The 19,147-nt window shown below is 32.6% G+C and overlaps 1 protein-coding gene across 6 annotated transcripts in view; it reads right to left on the minus strand.

Annotated features, from left to right (window-relative positions):
- The window catches only part of VPS54 (VPS54 subunit of GARP complex), a 147,506-nt gene that overhangs the window by 48,177 nt on the left and 80,182 nt on the right, over positions 1-19,147 (minus strand). For all 6 annotated transcript variants that reach the window (XR_006734713.1, XM_045549722.1, XM_045549721.1 and 3 more), the window contains 3 exons: positions 17,912-17,946; positions 15,441-15,572; positions 11,854-12,239 (listed from right to left, as the gene is read on the minus strand). Coding sequence is in view for 5 of the 6 variants with exons in the window: in XM_045549722.1 (XP_045405678.1) it covers positions 11,854-12,239; positions 15,441-15,572; positions 17,912-17,946 (553 nt within the window). In the remaining variant the exon portion in view is untranslated. The remainder of the gene's footprint in view (positions 1-11,853; positions 12,240-15,440; positions 15,573-17,911; positions 17,947-19,147) is intronic.

The following is a 19,147-nucleotide window of genomic DNA, read 5'->3' on the forward strand; positions in this document are numbered from 1 at the left end:
GGCAAAGGCAGAAGAGGTGGAGGAGGTGGAAGGCAAGGCAGGAGAGGCAGGCACATTTGGTGTAACTTTACAGAAATACATAGTAATTTCTGCCTTTTTTGCTTTTTAATTTCTCTAAAAGTGTTTGTTTCTACATAGTACCGATCTTTCTTCCACCGTTTGCTTTAGTTTCAGTGCCCACATGATAGAAGAGTCCATGTCATAAAAGAAGTCAAAGGCAGTCTTGAATAATTAGAACCCTTCTGCCAGATTATCTAATGTCAATTTGTTTTCTGGTATTGTTTTTTCTATGTCTTCTTCCTCACTCTCTGGCACTAGTTTGTAAGCATTCATCTCTACCAAGACATCTTCTAATAATTCCTCCGGTGTAGTGTCTATTTAGCTCCTTAATTTCTCCAAGATCCACATCTTGAAATTCTACATCCCATATACACACACACCTTTTTTTGTTATATCCACAATCTCTTTTATGATTTCTGTGACTGGCTCTGTCGTTAATCCTGTGAAGTCATGCACAACACCTGGACACAGTTTTCTCCAGCAGGAATTTATTGTTTTAGGTTTGATAGCTTTTACAGCTTTTTCAGCTTTTTCTGTAACAACAATGGTGTCTCCAATGGTGTAATCCTTCCAGACTTTCATGATGTTCTTTCAGGGTTCTCCTCCATAGCACTGACAATCCTTTCCACAGAGCACAGTGTGTAATGAGTGGTAAAGGTCCTTATGATCCCCTGATCTAGAGGCTGGACTAAAGATGTGTTTATGGGCAAGGAGACCATTTTAACACCTTCGGTTTTGAACTCATGGGGTTCTAGGTTGTCAGGGGCATCGTCCAATATCAAAAGAACTTTAAAAGGCAGTCCCTCCCGACTTCAGGGACAAAGTACAGATGCACCAACCCAGAAAAACAGTTCTCATCCAGGTCTTCTTGTTGTACATCCAAAAGACTGGTGGCTGGTATTTATTATCTTTTCCCTTCAAAGCTCCTGCGTTATCAGCTTTATGGATAAGTTTAGTCCTGATCATAAACCCAATCGCATTTGCACAAAACAGTAGAGTTAGACTATCCCTTCCTGACATAAATCCCAGTGCTCATTTCTCTTCCTTACTGCTGTCCTTTGTGGTGTTTTTATCCAGAACAGGAGACTTTCTTCTACACTAAAAACCTGTTCAGGAAGATATTTTTTTCTCCTCAATGATTTTCCTAATGGGATTTGGGAACTCTGTTGCCTCTTGGTTGGCAGAAGCTGCTTCTCCTGTTAACTTGACATTTTTTAAGCCAAACCTCTTTCTAAAATTATCAAACAATATCCTTTGCTGGCATTATATTCTCCAGCTTTAGATCTTTCACCTTCCTCTTGCTTTAAGTTGTGATATAATGACTTTGCTTTTTCTCCAATCATAGTAGAATCTATAGGTTTGCCATCTTACAGCAATCCTGCACTCACATAAAAGCTGCGTTTTCAATATGAGATAAAAAGGTATTTCGCAAAATGTGCAAGGCTTTCACACCTGCTGGTGTAGCTGTGGCAACAAATTCATGAATTTCCTTTTCTTTTTTTACAATAGTCCTTAAACTGGATTCACTTCTCTTGAAATAGCTGGCAACCGCAGCTGCAGACCTTAATCTAGGGTGCATATCAAGCAATTCAATATTTTCTTGTAATGTCATGATTTTCTTCTGCTTCTTGGGAGCAGTGCCAGCATCACTAGTGGCACTTCATATGAGTCCCAGGATGTTATTCAAAGTTTGTGGTTTGCACTAAACACGATGAAAAATACACAAGAACCATGAGAGATCACTTTTTACTGTCATACATAATTTACTGGAGAGATGAACTGCTCATGCAGAGATGATTAGTGTCACATGGCATTTTAAATGGATACTTGCAACACTTCAGCTCATCACAAGAGCAACAGGAGGTGGCTATGAAATTATTATACAATATATGCTATAGTGAATTTTTTGCAGTTATGATTTAATACTGTATGAATGATTCCATGTATGGTCTAAGTTTTGATAAATCTAAAGTTTTTATAACAGATCTGTGTGCATTTTGTGGTAGTATAATAATAGACTAGTATCTACGTATATTTTATGCATTCATGACATATCTTAACTTTCTTTTAATATTTTTAAATATTTCTAGGCTATGCAGTTTGTGAGGTTTTTTTCAAATTGTTGCAAACTTCCAAAAAATTTTCCAATGTCTTTATTGAAAAAAACCTGCATATACCCATGCAGTTCAACCCTGTGTTGTTCAAGGGTCAACTATATATCTTTAACCTGCAGACAGTTAAATGCATTCTAGAAAACCAGGTTACCTCATAAATTTTGTGACTACATTTCATGGACAACATACTCAGATATTTTAAGTCTTTTTCTTATTAACCATTTACTGTATATCAATGGTGGTAGCTCCCCAGCCATTCATTTATTCAACAAATAGAAGTGCCTACCATGTGCCAGGCCTTGTTCTGGGTGCAAATAAATATTGGAAGGACCACACGTACAGTCTGACTCAATTCAATCTCTGTCACAATCAGTTTGAGTTACTGTGCAACATCCCTCAGATCATTAAAATGAAAGTCATTAGAACACAAAACTGAAAGTGTAAGGATGAAGTACCTTCACATATTAGGGATTTTTGCCACACAATCTAATAGCTTCATAAAAGCAATCAGCTGAAGAAACTTAGATAACTTAGCTGGTCCAAAGTATTTCAAAACTTAAATAAAATAGGCCAATGGAAACATCTGTTTATTCCTCAGGGAAAAAAAAATTTTAAAGCTCTATCTTCTGGGGCAATTTTAAAACATTTAAATATAAACAATTAAATTTAAATAAAAAACAAAACATTTTAAATACATCTATACCACATTTACTTGAAAAAGAAATCCTTAATATTGGCAACTGCCTTTACTAAGAAAGAAGAGATGTAGCACAATTTTTAAAAAATTAGTTAAAACCATTTGACCTTTTCAATAGATGCCTTCTTCTCCTTTTATAAACAACATATGGTAAGTAGGGGTAGTGATAATTTTGAAACAAATCTGATAAGTGAAATAACATATTAATAGTTTGCATTTTGCAATATGAAAATTATATTTCCTGTAGCTAATTAGAAGACTAAAAAGATTCTCATCAATGGCACTGACATCTCACAATAAACTAATTTAGAACATATCCACTAGTACAAACTAAAACATTGCCATAGAGGAATTTGGCGGCATAGAGCAAAATTACATAGGCAATTACCCTTTGACCTAGGAATCCCACTTAGAATCAGTATCAAAGATGCACTGGCAAAAATACAAAAGAACATATGTTGATTGCAGTACTGTTGGTAACTGTAAAGAAATGGAAACAACCCAAATGTTGACCAATAAGGAACTAGTTGAATAAGTCATAATACATTCTTAAATAACTACATACATTTAAAAGAATTGATAAATACTTCTAAATACTGCTCTAGAGCAGTTTCTCAATCTTTTTTCATTATTGTCCCTCGAGAAACCTTTTTAGATATTTTTATTCCTAATCACACACACACACTTTCCATGAAATTTAATGCCACAGATATATTGTATATCTTTTATGTACTGTAGCCCTTTGGAAGGCCACAAACCATTGTAATATCCAAGATTTTTTTTCACTCTTCAAGAACCAATTTTTGCCCTCTTGGGGTGATATCTCCCATTGAGAATGCATGCTATAGTGCATGGTACAATATCCAGGGTATATCATAAGGTGAAAACAGCAAGCTGAAGAAAAGTATGCACGGTGTGCAAATGCTTACCTAAGGTGAGAGACAGAGGGATGGATAGATAGAAATTAAAACTTTTTAAAATCATGACTTATGGTGGGGATGGGAGGAATATGGGGTCATATTGATACTTTCCATTTAAATTCAGAACTATAGAGTTTTTAATTCTTCAATCTTACATATGTATCTCCTTTTGGCCAGTCTGAAAATTGTGGTTCCTAATGACACCAACATAATTTCTCACTTGTTTTATCCCACAATATACATATAATGCTCCCCAAACAATATTATTATTACAAACAATATAGGATTTTTTCCCTTCTTTTCCTTAAAATCTATCCCATGTGGGATGAACAGTTAGATTACTCTTTTAAAGTCATTTGAAAAGGAAAATCATCTTCCAGCTCTAATCACTACAGAAGCCTAGAAATAAAGACCAACCTAGTGAGCAAAGGACATTTCGAGTACCTAGACAGATTTTTAAATACCACTTCCTACTAAAAGAAACTAGGGTTTTGTTCCTTAGACAAATATATAATGTAAGTATCTTGTCATAACACAAAGTAAGAAAATTATCAAGGACTACTTATGGAATCTTGTCAAAAGGATTCAAGGATGAACTTGAGGGAGTTCCTTAAAAGGACAATTTGAATGTTGATAAAAATAAAAATAGCAAAGAAGTTAAATACTTCAAATGCATATAAATCCATGTATTTATTCTACTTTAAAAAACCTCATCAGTCATCTTTGGAGGATGCTAGATTTCCAATTCATTATTTTGAATATGCTAAATAAAGTGTCTAGTATTTATCCTGCCTATCCTTATAAGAATTGTCCTTCAAACAGTGACCAACTCTTATGGAGAAACATCACTTTATAGAAATATTCTAGTTAATAAGTGAAAATAGTATACAATTAGCACATCATAATTTATAACTCATAATTAATGATAAATCTAGGCAATGACCATCCAATGGCTACTAATCATAAAGAGACTTTTTATGCTTAACTGAAATACACAATTATTAGATACTCCTGTCAAAAAGTAAAACTTAAATCTGATCAAGCTTTTAAATCTAACTGCCAATTACAGAAAATATAAGTAAAAGAAGAACATGCTAAACGTGGGAATGCAGTTGGCAAAATCCAGACTGTGAGAAGACTACAAGACAACCCAATTTGTTCAATAAACATTTTGAAAGGGAGAAAATGAGAATGGTGAACTAAACACCAAAATACATTTGAGATCTATCAACCAATTTCAACGTATAGATATTATCTGGATCTTGATTCCAACAAGCACCCTATAAAAATGAATTTTGAGACAAACGGAAATCTGATCACTAACTAGTTATTTGAAAATATAAATGATATTAGAGTTATATTTTTTAAAAATCCTTATCTTTCAAAGATTCATAATGAAATATTCATAAATGAAATGAAATAATGTTTGGGATTTGTTTCAAAATAATCCAGGAGAAGTGGGAGGGGTGTAGATAAAACAAAAAAAAAAACTTGGCCATGAGTTGATAACTCATAGGTGATATATAATTTATCCAGCTTCCTATAATTCTCTTCATATAGTATAACTTCCTTCATTTTTGTGTATGTTTGAGTTTTCAATAAGTTTTTTAAAAAACAGTAACAGGGTAGGATATAAATTTATACATAACTTCAATGTTGCTTGATTCTTAATTTTTATAAAGATCATAGATTCCTTTTTAATGCATATCAGAGGTTAACATCCAGGTATGTTTTACCTCCAGGTACGAATAGTCTTTGACAAATCACCATAAAGAATTATGGTGGGAAATCCATATGATTGTACCTACTGATATTTAGGCACCAAAGTAATAAAATTCTTTGTCATTTCAGTATAATAACTTAAATGTAAGGTTTTATTTGACCTTAGATATTATCTTAACATGAGCAGCATTTTTATGCATTCTTAAACTAATTTTAAAGTCTGATTAATTAATATGGAATATTACATAATTAATTTAATAAAGAACTTCAATATTAACACCAAATAGTATTTATTATGTAATCACAGGTATCCGATACATATATATGTAAGAATTTATCTAAACAAATTCTTAAACACAACCTCCAGAACTATAATGTCCTTTAAGATTCAACTATTCATCCTTGCTCTAATTGTTCTTTTTGCATTCTTGACTACTTTGATAACAGATGCAATAATAATTGTCTGTGCATTATTAACCTTAACAAAAATATTTAATAGTGGATGAATCTGCTAACAGTTGACTTTAAAAGCACGTATCCTAATAATCACATATAGTAATTTACAGTGGCAAGAGAATCTTCTGAAAAGACAAGTAACTAAAATATCACTTTCTGAAAAAGTATCTTAAGTCCATATATCCAACTAAATAAATTGGAACAATTCAAATACTTTCTACTTAGATATGCCTCAATTTGTACATTAATTCAGATTTTCTACTAAGCTGTATGTTCAATACAGTGACCTCTGTGCTGCTTTTATCAGAGAAACTTGTTTATCAATAAACTCTACGGTAAATCTAGTTTCATCAAATAGCAGAAAGTCCAATTTCTTGGCCTCATTCCATAACATACAACATGGATGTTTTCTTACTATAATGTTTTGAAGTCTAAATTACAGGAGATTATTTCAGGATCAAATAATATGTAAAATACCTTTTGATATATCCAATAATGAAAATCCCTTAAATGGAATCTCAAGTGGGCTCTGATTAATGAAACTGGAATTTATAATAAACTCTAAATGTTTTCCACCTTTTCTTTCAAAAAAAAAAAGAAGGCTTACAACCAGAAAATAAGCTAGTTTCAGTAATTTTTATCCTAAAATCAATTACTATGGTAGTTCCTGGCTCAGTAAACCTATAGCTCAATTGCCCACAGTTTTAACATCTCTTGTACTATTAAATTAGCATTGATGTTCACAGTGATCCACTTGAGGTCCTATAAGATTCTCAAACAAATACATTAAAAAGAAAAACTCTCAGGTCCAATGAGACCTACATTAAATCTCTACTCTATCGTTTTACAACTTGCTGTATGACCTCAAGCAAGTTATCTAAGATTTTTAAGCCTATTTCCCTATCTATAAAAATGAAGATAACATTATCTATCTCATAGGGTTTTTTTTGGGGGGAGGAGTCAAATAAGACATGCAATATACTTAGCACAGTACCTGGTACAGAGTAGTAAAGTATTCAATAAATGTCCTCAGTTGTAGGGTGGTGGCGGCAGGAGAATAATTGTGGTAGTAAGTAGTAAGAAAATAACATTAACAACGATGAAAACTAAAGGAGTTTCTACATAAAGCTTTACAGTAAGAGTAAATAACAACATTACAGTCCTGAACTTCAAGGTAAATGAAGCTTTTCTATATCAAAACCTATAAGATATCAACGTTCAAATGTATTCTTAGGCCCGTATGAGATTTCTGTATTATATCTGCTTAAGCATTTGAATGTCATTAGCCTTAGCAATGACATCAGTATAGAGCACAAATGATACATATTACTTCACTGATTATCATTTTATTGGTAAAAGATAGCAGAATTTCATTTCATAAGTAATGGTTAAAAATACGTATGTCCTAATAATTAAAAATGTCCAATTTTGCAACAATTTAGGCAGTAAAATCTTTGAAAATTATAAAATCAACAAATGTACAAAGGAGTCATTGGAATAATTATGCATTATGCAATGAGTCAAAATTTCCCAATGTGAAAATTACCCTTCGGATTCAGCAGAAGGGATCAAACTTTGGAATTTTTACATTGCTATCAGATACATTGTACTCACTAGCAGAAACCTCTTTGAATAGAGACAGGAAGATGTTAAGTTGAATATTTTGTTTTAAAAGGAATAAATTTATGTAGGAAGATATCACTTTAATTCCAAATCCTGAAAAAGTAGAGTACCCAATAGTGATTATAAACTAGGATTCTAAATTTTGGTGCACATTAGAATCTTCCCAAGAGCTTTAAAAAAACACAGATGGTCAGGCCTTACCCTCTGGGAAGTCTGATTTAATTGGTTTGGTTGGAGTATGGCATACTTTTTTGAAGGCTCTTCTGGGGATTCTATTATGCAGCCAAGATTAAGAACCACAGTCATACACAGACTATAAGGGACAATAATTATGGAAATAATTATGGTTAATTAGGGACAATAATTATTGAAAGAAGTAAAAGAAAAGAAAGAAAAAGAGAATGGTACAAAGTGTCAAAATACATTCAGCAATAAACTAGATAGTTCATGGATTTCACAAATATTTATTAACATGTGTATGACACAGATCTTGTCCAAGACATTTAAAGCCCAATAAAAGGATTTAAAATAAAAACACAAATGATGATAAAACATGATAGAATGCTGTATAATTTCATTAGAGAGTATAATCAAAGTGTTCTGGGAGTTCGAAAGTCACAAAGTTTATATAGAAAATAATTTCAAGGTCAAAAATATAGAAAGAATGAGAAAAAAAGAAAACATAAGCATTATTTATTATCATTGACTAGAAAAAATATGATGTTAGGTTAACAGTACATAGAAAATGGTACACAAATAAAGATATTTAAGTTCTTTAAAAAAACAGATTTGCCTTTGTGGTAATTCGACTGTTGGAAGATTTTGGTATAAAAGTTCCCTTTTATAGCCAAAAGCAAAACTTGGACTAAACTATAAAATGGAAAGACTACTAACAAATTAATTCAATAGAGTCTTTTGGTTCTTCCACTGAGAGAAAGATTTCATATTTCAAGTAAGACCTATGCTTTTCTAAGATATATCCCACAAAAATGACTAAAAGTTAGTCTCTGATATGAAAAAAAGAGAAAAGTGTGTTAAATTCAAGTAGAATATTTCTTATCCTCCTAGTGGGAGAGCATAATCATTTTAATAAACTAAGGAGAACACAATTTATACTACTAATGCTTATAGGAGACAAGATACCTGTAACACATGCTCTCCCGATTGATTAGACAAAAACAATAAAGTCCAAAACTAATTCTTATGCTTCTAAATAAAGTTAAATGGCCTTAAAAATATCTGTGAAGCTATTTGGCCAGGCGCAGTGGCTCACGCCTGTAATCCTAGCACTCTGGGAGGCCAAGGCGGGTGGAATGCTCGAGGTCAGGAGTTCCTCGAGACCAGCCTGAGCAAGAGCGAGACCCCGTCTCTACTAAAAATAGAAAGAAATTATCTGGCCAATTAAAATATATATAGAAAAAATTAGCCGGGCATGGTGGTGCATGCCTGTAGTGCCAGCTACTCGGGAGGCTGAGGCAGTAGGATGGCTTAAGCCCAGGAGTTTGAGGTTGCTGTGAGCTAGGCTGATGCCACGGCACTCACTCTAGCCCAGGCAACAAAGTGACACTCTGTCTCAAAAAAAAAAAAAAATCTGTGAAGCTATACAAGAAAGCAACTAATATTGATATTTAACAACCTTATAGCAAAAGGAAAGATAAGGTCAAGAAAGTAAATCATCAGACAGAATGTGACAAAAACTTAAAACAAAAAAATTGAGTTACAAGAAGCCAGTCTTAAACTATTTCAAGTATGATTCATTCTTCTTACTTGATTAGAAAAATATTTTCTCACAGAGTGCTTCTATTTTTGAAAATTTGCTTATGAATATGTTTATCAGAAGTTAGAAACTCAAATGCTGATACCAAACTTTTACACAGTTATAAACATATTGAAACTGAATTTGGTAGACAGCTTTATAGAAATGTTTTACATGAAGAATAAACATGCTTTACCCATGGGTAGGTTCTAAAAAAGATAATAGTAGAAAGATATTTGAGCAAAATGTAGACAATCAGAACACTTGAAAGTCTTTTGGAAAATCTTATACATTTCTTAATGAACAATATTTTGTCCTTTAAGGTGCAAAAAAACCATAAGTATGAAAATAAAGGTAAGCTCTTCCTTGGGCTCAGAATAAGTTTAAAAATAAAGATAAGCTCTTCCTTGGGCTCAGAATAAATACACGATTACAAAATTTTCATTCTGTAGTCCAATAAATCTTAACCTATTGAGAATAAATATACAACCCTGTTCTTAAAATTTTTCCAGATAGCTTTGGATAACTATACTTTTCATCAGTATTACTAAGCATAAACTTATGAGTCAAGGAAAATAAAATAAACTACATGAACTTTGGGGTAAAAAATATAACAGTTTTAGAATTTGTGTTTGGCAAGCAAGCATTCAATCTTTGGTTCTATTTCTCAGCATTGTACTATCCAGAGGATATCAGCTCCCAATTCATCAACATTAATGATATCATATAGTATGTGACAAGTGAAAAACACACAGCTTCTGTAATTATAGAAGTCCATTTTTCTAAAGTAATGACAAAATTGATACTATTTACTGAAAAATACATACCACACACAAATTCAAAAGAGAGAAATAATTAAAATTTCAGAGATGAAAGGGAAATTAAAAATCATTTAGTCACTTTGGGTTCCATTCAGGAGAATCCAAAGTAGGCTTCAAAAGACCATGAATCACCCAAAATTGATTGCAAAATTTTATGTACAGGTATATTTTTATGGAAAGATGGTCTAACAATAGCTTTCAAGAGACTCTCAAAGAGGTTTGTGATTCAAAACATTTTCCGTAACCATCCAAGTCTGGATTAGGTCCTTCCCCTGCGGTCAGAGCTCCACAGCAATATGTACGTTCACCATCATAACGCATTGCACTGTATCATAACTGTATAGTAATTTGTCTGTTTCCCTCCCCCTGCCAAATAAATTGTAGAAACTCTTAGAGCAGAGAGCATCTCTGCTTTATTCATGACTTATTCCCAGTATTCTGCCTGGTGTCTGACATGTAATAGGTGCTCTATAGCCATTTTTTGAATGAAGGAATGAATGAATCCATCAATTTTTCACCTAATTAAATTCTGTTCAAGTCAAACAAAAATACATTCTAAAAGAAATGTTTAGGCCGGGCACAGTGGCTCATACCTGTAATCCTAGCATTCCGGGAGGCCAAGGCAAGAGGATCGCTTGAGCTCAGAAGCTCAAGACCAGCCTGAGCAAGAGTGAGACCCTGTCTCTACTAACACTAGAAAAATTAGCCGGGCTTGGTGGCACAAGCCTGTAGTCCCAGCTACTCAGGAGGCTGAGGCAGGAGGATCGCTTGAGCCCACGAGTTTGAGGCTGCAGTGAGCTATGATGATGCCACTGTGCTCTACTGGGGGTGACACAGTGAAACTCTATCTCAATAAATAAATAAATAAATAAATAATTTTAAAAAGATCTAATCACATATCCTTAGTCAATAAGAATTTATAATTTAATTAAAATAAGTTTATTTTGAAACTAATTTTTCTAGAATATATTAAGTTATATAGCATATCTTTCATAAAACTTCTTTGTAGTTACTTAGTAGTACATGGTTTGAATGGGTTTCGCAGCAGATAGAAACTTCTACAAGGACACTAAAAACCTGCTTACATGAATGAAATTCTGATGGCTTGCAATTGGTCTATCTACAAAATAAACATTTTGAAATAATTTCACATAAAATATCTAGAATCATCATCTTAAAGGTATTTTCAAGATAAAAACTTAGGAAAAATTGGGTCTTTTCTATCACCATGTGGAATTTTTAGCAATATGATAAATAGACTGCAAATCAGAAATGAATTTTAAAAATTATTCAATTTAAAATCTATTAAAGGACTTTTTAAATTAACTTAATTTTAAATATATTGGTATTCCCCTCTCTACCTTGATCTACCATCTTGACACAAAGTTATTTCAACATTTTCAAAATGTTATTTTCAATCTGTGACTGGCCTTGCATTTATTTCATCTACTAGAAATTTTTATTTTGCTTCTCCATCCAAATGTCTCTGTATATATTATTCCTTATGGGTTTTATTTGCTTTGCTAATACTAAAATATCAGAATAATGACATTATTAAACATCAATCTGGAAGAAAAAATACCCATTTAACTTTGAATATGTTCATACTTTTAACATAATATGCTAAAATTTGTCCTTTAAAAATTTCTAACATTATTTCTAATGGCTTACTTAATGGACATACCGGAAACTGTGAATGCCCTGAAGTTCTTGCTGTAGAACCTCTTGTGTTGTTGCTATTAAGTCCAGTGCTCCAACAAATTCAGAAGTAGATAATAACACCTGTACTGTAGGCTGAGTCTGGTGTACAGTGGCCATTAACTTCAGTTTATTGTACACTTTAACACAATTATTTCTGGTGAGTGCCAGTCTTAAAATGTGTAGTGATCCTTCACACATTACTTTATCAATCTGTGCGATTTTATCTCGAAGCATTTTTACAGCCTGGGAAGTTTTCTTGAGGTAGTCCTGCAATTCATGTTGAGAGGTCATTGCATGAAAAAATGCTTCTGAACGTAGAGAGATCTGGTGAGCAATGTTTACTTCCACAATATCCAGATAATGGCTCAGCTTAAAAGGGAAGGAAAAAAAATTATGGAGTATTACAAGTATACCTTCTTTGACTATCCAAATGCTTTCTGAAAATGAAAATAAAAGATCTCTGTATTTTAAATTCCATTGTGTGAACTGTTGATTGTGAGACCCTTGGAATTAGGCACAACAAAACGGAAGGGAGATGAAAAGTGCAGCCCAAAGGTTAATAAATATAAAACAAAAGAGTAGAAGTTGATTTACCTTCTTCCTCCACTCCTGCCACTACTACCCTCCAAACATCAACTCCGTTCTAAAAGATAAGAGTACCCCACAGCCATCTCAGATTATAATTCTAGTTTCAAAAGTTCTAAGATATGAGAAAGAATGCTCGCTTTACCTCCACTAACATCACACATCACTTATCTGATGGAATAGATGACTAGAGTTTCCATTTATTGAACTCCTCCTTCTATGTGATACCAGGCACAGATATTTTATATACACCTAATTTTTCTAATTTTAACAATCTTGGAAAACAGCTATTATTATTCTCATTTTACAGGTGAAAAAACTCAGAGACATTAGATACCTTGAATAAAGTCATGTGGTTAGTAAGTGGCAAAACTAAAATGTAAACCCAGGTCTGTCTCACTCAAAACTGAAGCTCTTTCTACTGTACCATACTGCCTCCAAATGCTAAAGAATCCACAAAAGACAGATTGGTGCTTCAGTCACAAATTATAGAAAGTACTAGGATTCATTTGGATCTTTTTTTCTTCAGGCTGCTTATTTTACATGTCAAAAATGATTCTTTGATCAATTAGTAAAATTCAGTTTATTTCCAATGTATTTTCCTCTTAAAAGGTTATTAACAAATACCTTAAACAATTAGTTCATGTATATTTTATTTGTAATACTACCAAGAGTAATTCTTACAGTGATACATATTAAAAATATCTTCTAAATTTCAAATATCAACTTCTAAAACTTGATTTGTCTTTTCTTCCTGTCTAGCTGCATAAGCCTTTTTTATCTACATTATCTTTCCATTTCTCTCCCATTTTTTTAGCAATAACTTATAGCTCAGACTTTAGACATTATCTCTGAATATCTCAGGAGAATTCATAGCATTTAGGACTTAGATGATTAGAAGAGATTATTTAGTCATCAAATCTGTTTCCTTAAAACCATACAGTATCACTCGTATCTTCAATAACACTCCTTCAATAATTTTATTATAATATCTAAATAGTTACAAACAAGAAATTTTTCCGCAGTTTAAATCTCTTGAGTTTATGCCCTTTTGTGTTGTTCTTTGCATCCTCAATACAGCTGTATATTTACTTAACTAACAAAGTAGCATGGGCACAAATGTATGAGGGTAGATTGCACACTAAAGTAGACTCAATTCTTAGAATAGTAAATGGAAAATGGATAATTCCTTCAGTACAGTGCTACTTAGAATATGGATTATATGCCATATTAACAGTCTGTGGACTGTTTAACATGGCCATAATAAAATAAGGAATTTTGCTGGAAAATAAATCAACTACATCACTACTAAGCACATTTCATTTTTTTTCCATAGACCTTCTTAATAAAGGAAACAGTACAGTGATTTGTATTCCAGTGCAAACTCCTTATCTCATTGCAGCCCAGCACTTGGGGCAGTACTATAATAGGATACAAATTTCTTGAATTCTGGTTGTAGGATCATTTCTCTTTAAAGCTAACAAGATAAACCAGTTGTTGTCCAACACAAAGAGTTTGAAAGTGCTCTTTTGGAGTCCATTCCATTCCTATTTTAAGAACAGAGTAGAACAAAAAGGAGTCAGAATGTAAATATAGCAAACTTGATTCTACAACTTACAAATAAAAAAAAATTCCATGACTTTAGTCACTTTAAACATTCAGCATGAAAAAAAGCACTTCATCTGAATTTCAAAGATTTTTGGAATTTATCAATATTCCATTGATCTACTCTTTTCAGAGGCATATAAAAATTTTCACAATTATTTCATATTAAAATGCTATAAGGGAAATAATTTTTAAGGTGTTCCTAAAAATATCTCTATAAATTGATAAGATTTTTATTGGCTTTTGTTAAGGTATTATTCTTTTTTCAAGGTATTATTCTACCAAGGCATATACTTAGAATGTAAACAAGCAGTCTAGGAGCAACAAGCCTGTGTCTACAAATCCATGGTTTTCATCAGATTTATGAATCTGTTCTTACTCAATGAAACCTTTTATAGATAAAAATGTTGCCAAAGGAAAAAGTTAGCTCATTTTCATTTGTGAGAAAAGGAACACTCATGATTCTTTATCCACATTTCTTCTCTCCTCCCCCAAGCTAGTCTTTTCTTCAGTTTGTGAAGACTGGATCTAGTTTATTAAATACTCTTCCTGCGACATGCTTTCAGATTGCCAAGGGATGTCACTAGAGTGAAACAAAATGATTTCTTCTCATTTTAAGAACCACAGTCAATTTTAGAAAAACTCTAAACAGAATGCTGGGAAACGAGAGAAATCAAAGGTCTTTACTACCATTCAAGTTTTATAAGATTCTCAACATGTAAGTCATTTTTAAAGTTCTAAATGTTAAACGACTTTCAAGATGTTGACTCATGAAATACAGAACATTGTAAAAGTTAAAGAACTGCTGACTAATAACATGCAAAAGACTAGGCTTTACAAAGCTCAAATTTAACTAAGATACCTTTACTTCAAAATAATCATCCTTACTAGTGAAAACGAGGAAAAACAGTACCTCAGGAAAAGTGGGTTTTCTGTACTTTAAGTCATTAAAATTTGCCAAAATTAGCCAATATATAACTGAAATGTTTGGGATAAATGCAAAGAAATTCATTGTGTTCTCTCTCTCTCTCTTGTTTTTTTTTTTGAGAGACAGGGTCTCCTTCTATTGCCCAGGATAGAGAACAGTGGCATATCTGTGTTACCTAACATCTTTTCAATTAAAATTCTATCAACTGCTATTTCAGATAAGTAGCACTCAAACAGTAAATTTTTCCTTTTTCACCAGCACAATTTGTATTTCATTGAACTAAAATGCTATCAGTTTATCAGTTAAGATTGGAAGGTTTATAATTATCAGTAACAACAAAAATGAATTTAAAATAAATAGAGCTTACTAAATAACTAAATCTGAACCCACACAAATAGTACCACTTAAGCAGAATAACATTTTCTACATGGAAAAAGGCAAAGAGAAATTACCTTTTCTTGAAGCAACTTTGAGGAAGCTGCATCACGATTTCCTTTTCCACCAGCAGTATTAAAATGAGACCATGGTAAAACTGAATTAAAAGTTAAGGAATCGTCCAAGGCAAAATCTGGTTTCATAAAAATCTATTTAAAAAAATGCATTTCCTTCAATTAGATTAACATTTTCTTTATATCCATTATCCCTTCTAACATCACAACCACCAAACAAAAATTAACTTGGACCTTGAGTATGAACAGCAAAAGCAAATGATAATGTCTGAGTTATTTACATAAATATCTGTATGAGAAAAATGTATAAATAACATCTCATCAAGTTTAAAATGCTCATAAAAGATAGAAAAACATTTTTTGCCTTTACAAGGGAGATGATCATTCCATACTATGTGATCAAACTCACTAATGCAGTCCCACCAGACCCATTCCAAAGGAAGATACTTATCCTAAAATTTCCGTATTATTTCCCACTGATAGGTTTTTAAAATGCCAAATATCAATTTCTCTAACTTACATTTCTATTTTCTCCTGCTCAAAATTCTTTCAAAATTAGCTTTTTAGATTAAACATGCAGTAAATTTAAAACAAAAAAAAATTCAATTTTATGAACAGACTACTCCGTTTCCCTTCCATATCACAACCAGATAGGGAATAATAAGACCGATCTTTTATATTTCCTAAATACTCCTTTAATCCCTCTCTTCTCTATCTCTACAGCATTCATCAACTCAGCCCTTCATTATCTCTGTATTACAGTAAATAGCTAGCTACTGATGTCCTTCCCTAATCTATCCCCTATACGGCTGTCAGAGATACCCTTCTAAAATATCAAGTATAACTGTTTTAATGTCCCTGTTTAAAACTCTCAAGGGATTGTCAATATGACCCACAGACCAAACTAATTAAAATGGCATCCAAAACCCCTCATTTTATTTTGGACCCCAGTTATGTCTTTCTATCTTGCCATTCCCACTATTTACACTTTATATTCTAGCAATACTCAATTATCTTCCATACCTTCTTATGCTTAAGTATCTTCATATATATGCTTTTGGCCTAGAATGCCCTTCCTTGCCTATCTTCCTAAAGAACATGACCAAATCAAAAGGCAAACGTGTCTCTGTGCATGACAGAGATTAATTACCCCCACTTCTGAACACAAATATTCCATGTATACTTAACTATTTGTATCATACTTTACAGAAATTATTTATTTAATAATATGCATATCTCCCCCTGGAGGCCATATGTTCCTGTAGTGTTGGACTTACAGCTTATTAATCTTTATATCCCTAGCACCTAGCATAGGGCCTAAAACATAGTTTAATCAATTAATTAATTAATATCTATGCTATATTTTAATTAGTGATTCATCTCACCTATATCCAAAAATTAGGATGAATATGATAGGGAAAATCTAATACTCATATCTAGGGATATGAGTAAATTTTCTAATCCCCATTTTGGTATTATAATTAAAAGTGTTCATCAATTCAATAATTACTGACTGTCTTAACACTAGGCATTGAGTGGGAAACAAAGATAAATTATTACACGGGTCCTAATCTCAAAGATCTTCAGTCCAAGGGATGAGATAAAATGTGTATATAAAATCTTACAAGAAGAAGAGGGACAAATGCTTTAAGGGGAAGGCAGGGACAGGGGGGAATCCCAGATAAAATGTTATAGGAATTTGGCAAAGGGGCCAATTATCTTCAGTTGGGAAGAACAAGAAAGTACCCATGTAAAATTGCCATATTAGCAAAAGATTGTAGAGAATTAGATATGAGAAGATGAGGGAAAAGTCTTCCAGGATGAAGGAACAGTGAAAGTAAAGCATGGAGCCAGCAAAAAACAGTGTGGCTGAAGAAAACAATGTATAAAGATTAGATGAAAGTCAACAATAAAGTCCCTTAAAACAAAGCAGTTGAATTTTATTCTGTAGGAATCAAAGAACTTTAAAAATGATCTCCCTCTCCCTTTTTGTGTCTTTCATCTTTCTGCCTCTTTTTCACCCTAAAAAGCATTTGTCACAGCGTCTTTGAGAATCTGATAAAGGCAATGGCCTCTCTTCCCAGAAAAAAAATGCATCTATTACACACTGCTACAAAATTTTTCATACAAAGAAAATATCTCAATAGATTGAAAGGGTAGTATGACCAATAAAATTATTTTTTAGAATTGAGAGACTTAAACATATTTGTAGATTTCAGCGATGAGAAAGAGAATGACGATGCAAAAGAGAAAGAACATAAATACAATGTTTATTTCTCAATTAAAAATTTCTTTGGTTAAAAAAAAAAAAAGAGAGAGAGAGAGAAAGAGAAAGAAGAAGTGACGCAACAAAGTTCCAGAAGAGGCAAAGTGGCCTAAGTGTCAAAAACAGCCAAATGAAAGCTTCTTATAAGATAAAATCGAAGATTAAATAAATATTTAAAAATAGTTTTCTCATTTTTAAGCTTTGTTACCTTAGGTACTTGCTCCAGATCTGTCCTGGATTTATCTATAAGAAAAAGGGAAATATAATTTTTTAAACTTGTTTTCATTTTACCTCCATAATTTAATTTACCAAAAATATATTTGATAGATTCAATATTGTACTGGATCACAACCAAATAACTACTTAAGTCTCTTCCTTCAACAAGTATCTATCAAGCACCTACTATATGCCTAATGTAGGCAAAGCACTGAACAAGATATATTTCAAATAATTTTATATAATCAATTATATAGCAGTAATAAAACAACTAAATATGTTTCAAATCTTTTTTAAATAGACACAGGAAGGCTATCTTACTAAGTTTTGTTAAGATTAAATATGACATGCTATGTACTTTTTAAAAAATGAATTAAATTCTAAAATAGGAATACTGTTTTTATTATTTAAAATGTCCACCATCCTATCCAGAATTTATGATCAAACATTACTTTTTAATATTATATTCATTTTTTTCTCAGACATCCTAGTTTGTATCACCCAAAACTTACCTTCAAATGAACCTACTTTACCTTTATCCTGCCAATCCAATAACAGATGAGGTACTCCTCTCTAAAACTAACCTTTCAGCATTTGGACTCCATCCCCTCCTGCCTCTTCTATCAATATGAGCTTACTTCATCAGTTATTCTGTCTCTCTCCTATCTTCAACCTCTTCTCTTCTACTCTTTTATTTTGCATATAAACATGCTCAGTTCTCTCCCATTAAAAAAAAAAAGAAGAACAAAAAGAGAAAGATAAAACCCAGGGCCAGGGCTAGGTTGAAGCATGGGAGATATCTCAGTTGCAAAGGCACTCACTCTCAAGGTTATGCTAATGCCTCTCTTGCCCCATCTAGTCCTAGCCATGAAAAGACATTCTACTCTGTTCCCTCTAATTAGTACCCTATCTCAAATCTTCAAGTCACATACATACCTACATTTCTTTCTCTTGGATTCTCTCCTTAATATATAGCATTGAGGTTTCTGTGACCACCACTCCAGCAGTCTAAATGCTCTCCCTAAGATCTCCTAATTGCCAAATCCAAGAAGACTTCTCAGTGTATAAATTGATCTATCCCTGAAGTATTCTGATATTGTACACTAATCATTCTTACGTATCTAAAACTCTTACTACCTTTCATTTCTAAGGTAGAATTCTCTCTTGGCTGACTTTCCTCTCTCTCCCACCACTTTTTTAGTCTGCTTCGTTGCTATCTCATCTTCTA

This window comes from Lemur catta, chromosome 4 (assembly GCF_020740605.2).
Source record: "Lemur catta isolate mLemCat1 chromosome 4, mLemCat1.pri, whole genome shotgun sequence".
In the NCBI taxonomy this organism is placed as follows: domain Eukaryota; kingdom Metazoa; phylum Chordata; class Mammalia; order Primates; family Lemuridae; genus Lemur; species Lemur catta.